The 10,773-nt window shown below is 53.1% G+C and overlaps 1 protein-coding gene across 1 annotated transcript in view; it reads right to left on the reverse strand.

The window, feature by feature from the left end:
* LOC107299133 (double C2-like domain-containing protein beta) overlaps positions 1-9,014 on the reverse strand; it is an 87,194-nt gene extending 78,180 nt beyond the window's left edge. The window contains exon 1 of the mRNA XM_015828500.1: positions 8,582-9,014. Coding sequence (XP_015683986.1) covers positions 8,582-9,014 — 433 coding nt within the window. The remainder of the gene's footprint in view (positions 1-8,581) is intronic.
* Between the last annotated feature and the right edge of the window lie 1,759 nt (positions 9,015-10,773).

A 10,773-nucleotide genomic window follows, 5' to 3' on the forward strand; every position in this document is an offset into this window, starting at 1 on the left:
AAAAAAACTGATTATTGATCGAAAATGTCAATCCCAACAGGATTTGGTTGAGGAGACTGCTAGATATTTTCCTGAGCGACTGCACAAACTGTTAGCAACCTTTGCTCATGTACTGTGTGTTGGAAAAGTGAAATAAAATTACAAATAAATTTAAAAGGGACAACTTTTCGGAGTCTCTGTGATCACCAGGGGCTTCTACCTAATTCAGCTGCTCTGAAAATGAGAGTGTAAATCTCTACAGAGTAAAGTGATCGCTCCTTCCTTTGGCTTCTAAAAAGTCCCCCGTATTCTCCTTTTTTAACATTTATCAACAGGAGAGGAATCACTTTTTTACTCTGACAAATCAGTTGCACCCTTCCCTGATCAAGGTGGAGGAGCTGGCTCCACAGGATGACCATCTGGAGAAAGGCAGGAGCCAGGGATTCTGACAAAATCAATCAATCAATCAACCAACCAACCAACCAATCAACCATCAATCAATCAATCAATCAATCAATCAGAATAGAGCTTGAAGGGAACTTGGAGGTCTTCTAGTCCAACCCCCTGCTCAAGCAGAAAAAAAACCCTATAGCATTCCAGACAAATGGCTGTCCAATCTCTTCTTAAAAACCTCCATTGATAGAGCACCCACAACTTCTGGAGGCAAGTAGTTCCACTGGTTAAATGTCATCACTGTTAGGAAGTTTCTCCTTAATTCGAGGTTGCTTCTCTCCTTGATTAGTTTCAGTTTAAAAATTTAATTGAGGAGGAGGAGGAGAAGGAGGAGGAAGAGGAAATGGACTGTGGGGTCCTTGGTGCTCTCTGAGCTTGGTGGTTTTCTTGCAGACATTTCATGACCCAACTAGGTAACATCATCAGTTCTAGAAAGGAGGAGGAGGAGGAGGAGGAGGAGGAGGAGGAGGATTGTGGAATCCTTGGTGCTCTCTGAACTTGATGGTTTTCTTGCATACGTTTAATGACCCAACTAGGTAATATTATCTGGGGGGAAAAAGAGAGAGAAGTTTGTGGAGAGGAAGAGTCCTCCCCCTCCCCGTCTTCCCTTCTCCACAACCCTCCCTCCCTTCTCGCACTGATGATGTTCCCTAGTTGGGTCATGAAACGTCTGCAAGAAAACCACCAAGCTCAGAGAGCAACAAGGACCCCCTCAATGCAATCCTGAGCTTGCAAATATTCTGTTCTACAGATAGCATTAAGCATGTTCACCGCCTTAAGTTATTTATACAAACAATAAAGGTGGAATATAAATGAAATGAATAAAGAAATAAACAATTTGCATTAGGGCTTAGAGAAATGCCAAATAGAACAGCCTCACCAAAACAACTGGTTATAGTCTTTCTTTCTTTCTTTCTTTCCTTTCTCTTCCTTCCTTCCTTCCTCTCTGCTTTCTTTCTTTCTTTTCTTTCTTTCTTTTTCTTTCTTTCTTTTCTTTCTTTTTCTTTCTTTTTCTTCCTTCCTTCCTTCCTCTCTGCTTTCTTTCTTTCTTTCTTTTTATTTCCTTTCTCTTCCTTCCTCTCTGCTTTCTTTCTTTCTTTCTCTTTCTTTCTCTTTTTTTCTTTCTCTGTCTTTCTTTCTCTCTTTCTCTTTCTTTTTCTTTCTTTTTCTTTCTCTCTTTCTCTTTCTCTAAGTCTTTTTCTCTAACTCTCTTTCTCTAACTCTCTTTCTCTTTCTCTAACTCTCTTTCTCTCTCTCTCTCTCTCCCAAATGCTTTATTCCCAGGAAATGCCACGCCACTTTTATTCTCAGAATCATATTTCCTACTGGACTGCATTCTTTCATTTTCTTCCAGCCATGCTGCTGCCTTCTTTACGAAAAAAAAAATTAAGTTCTCCATCCAAGACCATCAGGTCAGTGCTTAAATAAATGATGCTGCTGGCATTTTTCAAAACCTTCCACCCGTTGCCTCCAAGCCGTCTATATTCCCCCCACCTGGCTGCAAACCTTGAAAAAGTGTCCTGCTGTGCTCAAAGGACTCACAATTTTTCATCCTTTCTTTCTAATACCGATGCCAGCCCCAGCTCTGCCAAGATCTCGGCGGCGTCATTGCTCTCTGTCCAAAATCCGACGATGAACGGCTGCGACTTGGAACTGCCAACCGGGCGGGCAATGTGGCACAAGGAACAAATGAACAGAAAGGCCCTTTTGTGCCACAGTCCCTGGCTGGAGAGGAGCACTCCCCCCCATCCCCCAAAAACCCATGTTTTGAAAAATGGAGAATATCGGGGGGCAGTCTGGTCTAGTGGTTAAGCAAGGCATCATGCTAGAAAGTGGGAGACTGTGAGTTCTAGTCCCGCCTTAGCCATGAAAGCTGACTGGGTGACTCTGGGCCAATCACTAGGAGACTGTGAGTTATAGTGCTGCCTTAGCTATGAAAGCTGACTGGGTGACTCTGGGCCAATCACCAGGAGACGGTGAGTTCTAGTCCCGCCTTAGCCATGAAACCCAGCCGGGTGACTTTGGGCCAATCACCAGGAGACGGTGAGTTCTAGTTCTGCCTTAGCCATGAATGCCAGTTGGGTGACTTTGGGCCAGTTCCTCTCTCTCAACCCAACCCACCTCACAGGGTTGTTAATGTGGAGAAAATGGGACGAGGAAGGTATATTGGATATGTTTGCCACCTTGAGTTATTTGTAAAAAGGATAAATAAATAAATAAAAAGTAAAGATAGATGGGTGTCACGGCTCCGACAGAGAGACAAATAAAGCAGAAAATGTGTAGGGAAAACGGCTGTAGCCACACTCATTTTCAAAGTTGACAATAGGATACATTGATACTGTGAGTTATAGTGCTGCCTTAGCTATGAAAGCTGACTGGGTGACTCTGGGCCACTCACCAGGAGACGGTGAATTCTAGTCCCACCTTAGACATAAAAGCCAGTTGGGTGACTTTGGGCCAATCACCAGGAGACGGTGAGTTCTAGTCTCTCCATAGACATGAAGGCCAGCTGGCTGGCTTTGGGCCAATCACCAGGAAAAGGTGAGTTCTAGTCCCACCTTAGACACGAAAGCCAGTTGGGTGACTTTGGGCCAATCACCAGAATACGGTGAATTCTAGTCCCTCCATAGACATGAAGGCCATCTGGCTGGCTTTGGGCCAATCACCAGAAAATGATACGTTCTAGTCCTGCTTGAGGCNCCCACAGTCCTCCTCCTCCTTCCTCCTCCTCCTCTTCCCCTTCTTCTCCTCCACTCCACATACCCCCCTTCTCTTCTAACTCTGATGATGTTCCCTAGCTGGGTCATGAAACGTCTGCAAGAAAATCACCAAGCTCAGAGAGCACCAAGGACCCCACAGTCCTCCTCCTCCTCCTCCTCCTCCTCCTCCTCCTCCTCCTCCCCCCCACAAACCCCTGATGACATTACCTGCTTGGGTCATGAAACGTCTGCAAGAAAACCACCAAGCTTCAGAGACCAGCAAGAACCTCACAGTCCTCCCCCCCCTTCTCTTCCATCCCACAAACCCCTCTTCCTTCTAGCACTGATGATGTTACCTAGTTGGGTCATGAAACATCTGCAAGAAAAACTACCCAGCTCAGAGAGCACCAAGGACCCCCACAGTCCTCCTCCTCCTCCTCCTCCTCCCTGAAAACCCCTGTCTCTTCTAGCACACATGATGTTAGCTAGTTGGGTCACGAAACGTCTGCAAGAAAACCACCAAGCTCAGAGAGCACCAAGGACCCCCTCGTTGTTACGTTAGTCACGTGGTTGTTCAATGAATCTGGCTTCCCCACGCCCTTTGCTTCTCAGACGGTCGCAAAAGGCGATCCCACGACCCCCCCCGGGGCGCTGTGACCGTTGTAAAATGTGAGCCAGTTGGCCAAGCAAACAAATTTCGGTCCCGGGACCACGGGGGACACTGCAAAGGTGGTAAAGTGGGAACCAGGGTCCTTTTAAAAATGCCGTTGTGACTTCGAACGGGTCACTAAACGAACAGCTGTAAGTCAAGGACTGCCTGGGTTTGGGTGTGAAAAGCGACAACTCCTCGGAAGCCGCACGCACACCGCTGATCACAAGGAGGCAGCGAGCTCGCAATCCCAGGAGCCCTGCACCGTATCTTCCTTTCTAAAAAAGAAACTTAAGCTGCTAATCCTCTTGAGGGGAGAAAAAGGATTGCTATCTCGCATCTCTGCAGCGAGTCCTGCTTTATACCCCAGTAATTAGAGAGCCGGCGTGTAAAAGCCTTACTGAGAACTACCGCCTTGAATAAACACAACGGCAAAATATACCTTTGGAAGCCCCTAAGAATCTTCTCCAGGATCTAAAGCAGAGTTTTCTCTTTGCTACTTGTTCACTGAAGATTTACTCCAGGCTGGCTGGAAGTGCAGATGAGGAGGTTTTGCAAATACAGGCCGTCCTCGACTTACGGCGCTTCATTTAGTGACGGTCCAAAGCTACGACGGCGCTGGAAAGAAGACCGTTTGGTCACGCCTGTGACCGTGGCAGCATCCCCGCCACGTTTGTGTGATTTACATTCGAATGCGGGACAACGGATTCATATTTATAGACAGTTTGCAGAATCCCGTGTGACTAACGTAACAAACTGCAGCGATTCACTTAACAGCGGTGGCGAGAAAGGTCGTAAAATGGGGCAAAATCCACTTAACCACCGTTTCGCCGGGCGACGGAAATTTTGGGGCTGTTGTGATGGTAAGACGAGGACTCCCCAGAGGTAAAATTAAGTTTGGAAGGGTTTATTTATTTATTATGTGTGAATTTGCTCAATTTCTGTAGCCCCGCCCCCCACCTCCCCGTCTTAGTCAATGACTCTGCGCGGCTTGCCATTCAAAACATACGTTGCCATTAAAAATACCAAAGTATTAAAAAATGTTTTAAAGTGGTTAAAAAATGCTAAAAAGAGCTGGATTAAATTTAGCCCACGACGCATTTTAAAGTTACCGGAATTCCAATTTTCCAGTTTCCTGGCCTGAAAAAAAGAAATGTAAGGGTTTGAAGACCCCTGCTGTAATGCTACAACACTGCCAGTTGAATTTCTGCCTTCCAGACTAAAGAGGCTAAAAATGTTTTTAATTGGGGAAACAATTAAAGTTATTAATCACGGCAGGGAAGGAAGATAGGTCTACACTATTCATTATTCACTATTCAGCTGGCAGAAAACATCAATGGCCCAATTTAACATGCAACACAGCACTTAAAATCATTAAAATCAGCAACTTCAACCATCCTACCCTATAAGGCTGTTGTTGGGGAGGGGGGAAATCTAGGGTAAGGCGAGACAGAAATCCGAGAGAGGAAATAAATACCTTTTATTTAGGTTTGTTCCGTTTTTATATTTCCCCCCAGAATTCACTTCTACTCATTTGGGTGATTCCCTTCTGAATTTTACCCCCACAACAGCCCTGTGAGGTAGGATGAGCGGAGGGAGGACGAAAAGCCCCAGTCACACCCAATGACTTTCTCCAGAGAGAAAGTGAACTTAAACTGGGCCGGTCCCTCTCTCTCTCAACCCACCCCACCCCGCAGGGTTGTTGTTCTAGGGAAAACAGGAGAAGGAAAGAACATTGTGTGTGTGTGTGTGTGTGTGTATGTGTGTGTTCACTGCCTTGAGTTATTTATAAAAATGATAAAGGCGAGATATAAATAAATCAAATAAATAAAACCTGGCTCTTCCTGGGTCTAGCCCAGCGGTTCTCAACCTATGGGTCGCGACCCCATTTGGGGTCGATCGACCATTTCACGGGGGTCACCAAGCAAGGCTGTCCGCCATTTTTTTCCCCCTTTTCCGGCGGGTGCCTTACCTCCCTTGAGCTGGGCCAGCTGGTGGTCGGCCTGCTCCGTCTCTGCCGCTTGCCAGCTATGCCTCGGCCGGCGCAGGGAGCGGAACCACGCATGCACGGTGCTCCCGGGCAGGGAAAGTCCTCGACTTACGACCGGTTTAGTCCTCGGCTTACGACCGGTTTAGTCCTCGACTTACAACCGGTTTAGTCCTCGACTTACGACCGGTTGGGGGTCGCGGCATTAAAAAGGTTGAGAACCGCTGGTCTAGCCAAACCTTGTATCATAACGCCTCTCTTAAAAAGCCCGGATCCCTTTCTCTCCAATCCCAAACAGCCCTTTTTTCAAAAACGCCTTCCTCTTCCTCTCTCCCCTTCCCAATCCAGGCCTGACTCCCCTTCATATCTGGGGTTGCCAATGTTCTTCGTGAACAGAACTAAAACAGAAAGAAATTTAAATCTTAAAACGTGGTGATTTTTTTTCCCCCTCGACACTTAGCATCTCTGTGCTCCCAACAAAATTTCAGCCCCATTGTTCTGCTTTCCCTGAATCTCTACACACAGGATTATCAGGGTCTTCAGACACCCCCCCTCCCCAGCATCCTGGGTGTTGACACCTTGCGTTAAGAAAGCCCAACACTCGACACAAACAGCCTGCACACCTGTTCGCCATCACCAGGAATGCAGCTCCCGAAAACCTGGTCAGCATACCCGAACAAGGCTCAGCTTCCAGATTCCCCACCGGTTCAGAGGACCACCCATCCCATTATCCTTGCCAGCTAGATGCAGGTTCGCACCCTCAACCCTTTCTCTCTCTCTCTCTCTCCCTCCTGCTCCCAGCTCCGGCTGCACCCCAACTGTCTTGCACTACGCACGGTTGATTTTGCAAACAGGAGCAACCGGTGTGTTTCCAGCAAAACCCTGGCCCTAGGAAAGGGGGATTTGAGGACGGGGGGTTGGGTGGGGGGTGGGAGATCCCTTCCTGCTGGATCCGAAAGGGAAAAAGCCGGGAAGCTATTTTTTTCTCGCTGCAGTGGCCACAGGGCAGTGGGTTGGCGAGTGCCGCAGTGTTTTGCCAGCCTGTCCCGCCCAAGGTGGTCTTCAGTGTTGCAAGGACACCACGGGGAGGGCAAGGGGGGGCAGGGGGGCCAAAGGGCGGAGACATCGGAGAATTGAGGACCGGGGGGGGGGGAGAAACAGCTGGGGAGGGTAGCAAACTCCAAGAGTTTGGAGGCATTTGGAGAAGAGAAAAGCATCCGGATAGTTTTATTTGGCCAAGTGTGATTAGACACACAAGGAATTTGTCCCCGGTGCAGCAGCTCTCTGTGTCCAAGCAAAGCACCAAATTAATAATAATAACCATAATAATAATATCAAGCAGAGAGGATAATAAGGACGATAATAATAAGAAGGAAAATAATATTATGAATGCACTATTAATAATAATACACGTATTATTCATAATGGTACCATTCTTATTAACGGCATGAATTGTGATAATGGTACGATTAACACCGTTATTAATAATAGAAGGTAATAAGACGAGTAATAACATTTGCTAAGAGGTAAAGCATCTTCGGGTGTGCGTGAGACCACAGGAACATTTATGGGGGATGGTCCTTCGGCAAACATCCAGGGATTTTGAAGGAAGAGAACGACGATGATAATCCCTAAACATCTGGAGCAGGGGTTTCCCAACCCCTGGTCCGTGGACCAGTACCGGGTCGCGGCATGCCAGCAACCGGTCCGCACAAACAAACGAAGCCCCATCCGTGGGATGCAGGCAAGCACACACAGTCACGCACCGTCCGGTCCGTGGAAAAACCTCTCTCCACGGATCCGGCCGCTGGTGGTGCCCAAAAGGTTGGGGATCTCTGATCTGGAGTATCTGATCTGGAGCATCCCTTGAACACTATTGGGCGTTGACCACCTCCCGGTCAGTCAATTGCAGAAGGCAGCTTGATTAGGATCAGTTGACATCCAGCCGCCACCTGTAAATAATAGTAAACCACATCTGGCTCTCAGGTTCTTAGGAAGGACTCGATCCGAGGGGGGGCACAGATGCCAAACCCAGGCTAACATCTGGCTGATTCTGGTGCCCCCCACACCCTCCTAATAGCAGTTTTCAAGAGGCTGGCGGGGCTTTTTTTTTCTTTTCAAGTTTTCTACCGCGTTAAGAGTTTGACAAGGGGGGGGTCTGTCCTGGCCCCCAGGAAGCCGACCCAGCCACGAGGCAGAAAGCTTTTAATGGAAAGCAGGATAACAGAGTTGGAAGGGGTCCTGGAGGTCTTCTAGACCAACCCGCCTGCTCAAGCAACAGACCCTATGCCATTCTGGACAAAAAGGCTATCCAGAGTCTCTTCTTCAAAACCTCCATAATTTCTGGTCGTAAGCCTGATTGATTATTCTCACTCCTTATTTTGAGTATGGATCTCAGAACAACAAGAGTTGGAAGGGGCCTTGGAGATCCTCTAGTCCAGCCTCCTACTCAAGCAGACTTTACGATATACCATTCCAGGCAAATGGCTGTCCAGCCTCTTCTCCCCCCACGACGGGGCCACCCCTGGCTCTTGCCCAGATTCACACGTGCTCTCACTCTCTCCTCGCGGGCACGCCGGTCAGCGCAGTCCCCCCCCCCCCCCACACACACACATCCACAACTCCCCCGAGCTTGCATCCAGGTCTGTCCCGAGCGCAAACCCCTCGGAATTCCTCCGGCATCCCCCCCGCCCGACGGCGCTCCTTCCCAGGCGCTGGCGCCCGCGGGCGCCCTCTCCCTCCTTCGACGCCGCCGGAGCCTTTCCCAGGCGCGCCCCCTTGGTTCCCCAAGCGGCCCCTCCCGCCCCGACTTACTGCAGTCGTCGGACTCGTAGCCGTCGGCCGCCTCCTCTTCCTCCTCCTCGCGGGCCGGCGGGGGTGGCGGATGGGTAAGGGGGTCCTGCTGGTGGTGGTGGTGCTGCTGCTGCGGGGGCTCGGGGGCTCGCGCCGTCGGGGCGTCCCCGCTGCCGTAGGCGCCGAAGAGCTGGTCCAGGTCCTCATCGTCGTCCCGCGGCGGGGGCGTCCCGGACGGGCTGGGGCTGGGCGGGCCGGCCGAGGCGGAGGCGCGGCGCTGGCTTTGGCTCCGGCTGAGCGGCGCGGCGGCGGCGGCGGCGGCGGGGAGGCCGCGGGGGAAGCGCGGGAAGTAGTCGGAGATCTGCTTGATGGGGCGGATGGGACCCGGGCAGACGTCGATGGCCATGTGCTCCTGGATGCTGATGGGCGGCTTGTCGCCTTTGCGGAGGCTCATGCGGGCGGCTCCCGCAGGGGCGCCCGGCGGCGGAGGAGGAGGCGGCAGGCGGAGGAGCAGGAAGAGGCTGCGGGTGCCGGCGCCGCCGTTGCTGCTGCCGCTGCTGCCGCTGCCAGGAGCCCGGAGAGGCCGTCGCCAGCCCGGCCCTGCCAAGCCGAGCGCCCCGGCACGCCGTTGTCTGCTGGAGGGAGGGCGGGAGGGCGGGAAGCAGGCTGGGAGGGACGGAGCGAGGCTGGCAACGGCGGCGGCGGGCAGCCAGGCTGGGCACAGGCAGGGGGTGGGCGTTGAGGGTGATGTCACCGGCTCTCGCCGCCCAGCCCTGCCCGGCTCTGCCCAGCTTGAGCGGAGCCAAGGGCCGGGCAGGGGGCGCCCGAGCCTCTCCAGCCCGCCCCGCCCCGCCCAACAGCCCTGCCCCCCGCTAGAGAGGGGAGGGGGATCAGGCCCCCGCGGAAGGCAAGCCGGGCGAGCGTCGTACTTTGTATAGGGTAGACTGCTGCTGGAGCTGGAGGCTCGGAGGGAGGGCGGGGGAAGGCGGAGAGCGGCTTGGACAAGCGTCTCTAGCCCCCCCACCCCATCCCACCCTCAGCCCTGCCTCGCTAGAGAGGGGAGGGGGATCAGGCCCCGCGGAAGGCAAGCGGGCGAGCATCATACTCTGTATAGGGTAGACTGCTGCTGGAGCTGGAGGCTCGGAGGGAGGGCAGGGGAAGGCGGAGAGCGGCTCGGCCAGAGCTCTTGAGCTCCCACCCACCCCCCCAGTCCTGCCCCGCTAGAGAGGGGAGGGGGATCGGAAAGCAAGTGGGCGAGTAGTCTGTATGCAGCTTCTGGGGTAGACTGCTGCTGGAGCTGGAGGCTCGGAGGGAGGGCGGGGGAAGGCGGAGAGCGGCTCGGACAAGCGTCTCTAGCCCCCCACCCCACCCTCAGCCCTGCCTCGCTAGAGAGGGGAGGGCGATCAGCCCCGCGGAAGGCAAGCGGGCGAGCATCGTACTCTGTATGGGGTAGATTGCTGCTGGAGCTGGAGGCTCGGCCAGAGCTCTTTAGCTCCCACCCCCAGTCCTGCCCCGCTAGAGAGGGGAGGGGGATCGGTCCCGCGGAAAGCAAGCGGGCGAGTACTCTGTATGCAGCTTCTGGGGTAGACTGCTGCTGGAGCTGGAGGCTCGGAGGGAGGGCGGGGGAAGGCGGAGAGCGGCACGGCCGAAGCTCTCTAGCCCTTGCCCCGCTAGAGAGGGGAGGGGGATCAGCCCCGCGGAAGGCAAGCGGGCGAGCATTGTTCTCTCTATGGGGTAGACTGCTGCTGGAGCTGGAGGCTCGGAGGGAGGGCGGGGGAAGGCGGAGAGCGGCACGGCCAGAGCTCTTTAGCCCCCACCCCAAACCCTGCCCCACTAAAGAGGGGAGGGGGGTCGGCCCGGCCCGGCCCGGCCAACCCCGCGGAAGGCAAGCGGGCGAGCATCATACTCTGTATATAGGGTAGACTGCTGCTGGAGCTGGAGGCTCGGAAGGAGGGCAGGGGAAGGCGGAGAGCGGCACGGCCAGAGCTCTTTAGCCCCCACCCCAAACCCTGCCCCACTAAAGAGGGGAGGGGGGTCGGCCCGGCCCGGCCCGGCCAACCCCGCGGAAGGCAAGCGGGCGAGCATCATACTCTGTATATAGGGTAGACTGCTGCTGGAGCTGGAGGCTCGGAAGGAGGGCAGGGGAAGGCGCAGAGCGGCTCGGCCATACCTCTCTCGCCCCCACCCCCGCCCTGCTAGAGAGGGGAGGGGGA

The sequence above is a fragment of the Protobothrops mucrosquamatus genome, unplaced genomic scaffold, assembly GCF_001527695.2.
Source record: "Protobothrops mucrosquamatus isolate PMUCROS unplaced genomic scaffold, P.Mucros_1.0 scaffold4586, whole genome shotgun sequence".
In the NCBI taxonomy this organism is placed as follows: Eukaryota; Metazoa; Chordata; class Lepidosauria; order Squamata; family Viperidae; genus Protobothrops; species Protobothrops mucrosquamatus.